Raw genomic sequence first — 2,070 nt, forward strand, 5'->3', positions numbered from 1 at the left:
TTTAAGGTATGTAAGGATGAAGAATATTTTTATTGATATTTATATTTCAGTGCATACTAGTTAATTGCATGATTTTTTTTTCTACACGTCATTTTACTTTAAGGGAGAATGTTAATTAAGCAAATGATTATTTTGTGTAGGATTGTATGATTAGTAAAGCAATTCTTATATGACTAGAACCTTAGTGCATAACACTTGGCCTTAGCATAACATACACGAAAGACATGACTAAATATAGAAAAACCTTTAGGAAGAGTGTAGTATGGTTGAGCAGTTCTTAAGATAAATTACTTTTACTTCAAGGAAATGGCACGACGACAACAAGATCAAGCTACTATGTTCAGAGATTTACTAAGGGCAGTGCAAGACTTGGGCAGACAGCAGGCTCAAGCGACACCTCATAATGCAACAGGAGGTGCCAACACCATGAGCTCAATTGTTGAACAGTTTCGTCGCTTTAAACCTCCGTCCTTGGATGGTAGAGGTGATCCTTTCGCAGCTGAGGAGTGGCTGAGAAGACTTGAAGGAATCTTCGAGCACATGAACTGCAATGATGCTCAAAAGGTTTCTTGTGCAAAGTTTATGTTGACTGATGATGCTGGACATTGGTGGGAGTTTGAAACACGTACTAGAACTACAAAACAACAACGTAACCTCACTTGGAACCAGTTTAAGGAGTCGCTGATGGGTAAATATTTTCCCCAGTCACTGAAAGATCAAAAGGAGGTAGAATTTCTCCAGCTCACGCAAGGAAATTTGCCACTTGGGGAGTATGAAAGAAAATTTGAACGACTTTCTAGCTATGCACCGCATACGGTAAACACTGAGCTGACAAAGGCTAAAAGGTTTGAGATGGGGTTAAGGCCAGAGATCAAGGGAATCATGGCAGCCCAGCAGTATACTACTTATGCAGAGGTTGTGCGTCGAGCACAAGTAATCTCTAATGGTTTAGGACTGGAAAAGAAAACCCAACCCAGCACCGAGTCGTCTATAAAGAGAAAGTGGCAAGGTCATGATAAGGAGAAAGGTAAGAACCAGAATAAGAAAGGAAAGATTGGGTCAAACTCAAATAAAACTTTTTCTCAATGCTCCAATTGCAATAAGTGACACTTGGGTGAATGTCTTCAGGGAAAGGAAGTATGCTACATTTGTGGTAAGAGTGGTCATTTCCTTAAAGAATGTCTAGAGAAGAAGAGAGAAGGTGACCAACTTAAGAAGGGAAAGGCCAGAGTATTTGCTTTGACAGGAGAAAAGGAGGATCAGAACACAGACGTAATACACCAGTATCTGACGTACCTGCTATTGTCCTTATGGATTCTGGATCCACTCATTCATTTATTTCTACAATTTTCATGGATAAGATTGGGCGTGAATTCGTAAAAATGAATAACATTTTAGAAGTTAATACACCCTCAGGCGAAGTGGTTAATACCAATCAAATGGTTAAAGATGTTAAGTTAGAGATCGAAGGAAAAGTACTAAAGGCAGATTTGTACCTTTTGAGGATGAAAGACTTTGATGTAATTTTGGGTATGGACTGGTTGGGTAGAAATTATTCAACCATCTTATGCCATAAGAAGGAAGTTTTATTTCAAAAACCTGGAGAAAAAAATCTTCGATTCTTTGGAACAAAAATTGGGACCCTACCTCGATTGGTATCTGCAATGAAAGCACAAAAGATGTTGAGAAAGAATACTTGTCAAGGATTTCTATTGAATATAATTAGTAAGCCCACTTTCTTCCAGTCAAGATGACATTTACCATGGAACAATATGCACAAGTTTATGTTAAAGAAATAGTCAGGTTACATGGGGTCCCCGTTTCTATTATTTCAGATAGAGACTCGAGATTCACGTCAAAATTTTGGAAAAGTCTACAAAACGCTATGGGGACAAAATTGAAATTTAGTACTGCATATCACCCACAGACTGATGGACAATCTGAAAGGACAATTCAGACACTCGAAGATATGATAAGAGCGTGTGTACTAGATCTCGGTGGCAGCTGGGAAACACACTTGCCTTTAGTAGAGTTTGCCTATAACAATAGTTTTCAAACAACTATAGGCAT

At 38.5% G+C, this 2,070-nt stretch overlaps 1 protein-coding gene across 1 annotated transcript; it reads left to right on the forward strand.

Annotated features, from left to right (window-relative positions):
- Positions 1 to 306: 306 nt before the first annotated feature.
- LOC111386240 lies at positions 307 to 1,754 on the forward strand. The gene is made up of 3 exons (XM_023010695.1): positions 307 to 1,027; positions 1,178 to 1,272; positions 1,362 to 1,754. Exons 1-3 carry the CDS (start codon positions 307 to 309, stop codon positions 1,752 to 1,754), a joined length of 1,209 nt encoding a protein of 402 aa, XP_022866463.1.
- Positions 1,755 to 2,070: the final 316 nt, after the last annotated feature.

The sequence above is a fragment of the Olea europaea genome, unplaced genomic scaffold (assembly GCF_002742605.1).
Source record: "Olea europaea var. sylvestris unplaced genomic scaffold, O_europaea_v1 scaffold348, whole genome shotgun sequence".
In the NCBI taxonomy this organism is placed as follows: domain Eukaryota; kingdom Viridiplantae; phylum Streptophyta; class Magnoliopsida; order Lamiales; family Oleaceae; genus Olea; species Olea europaea.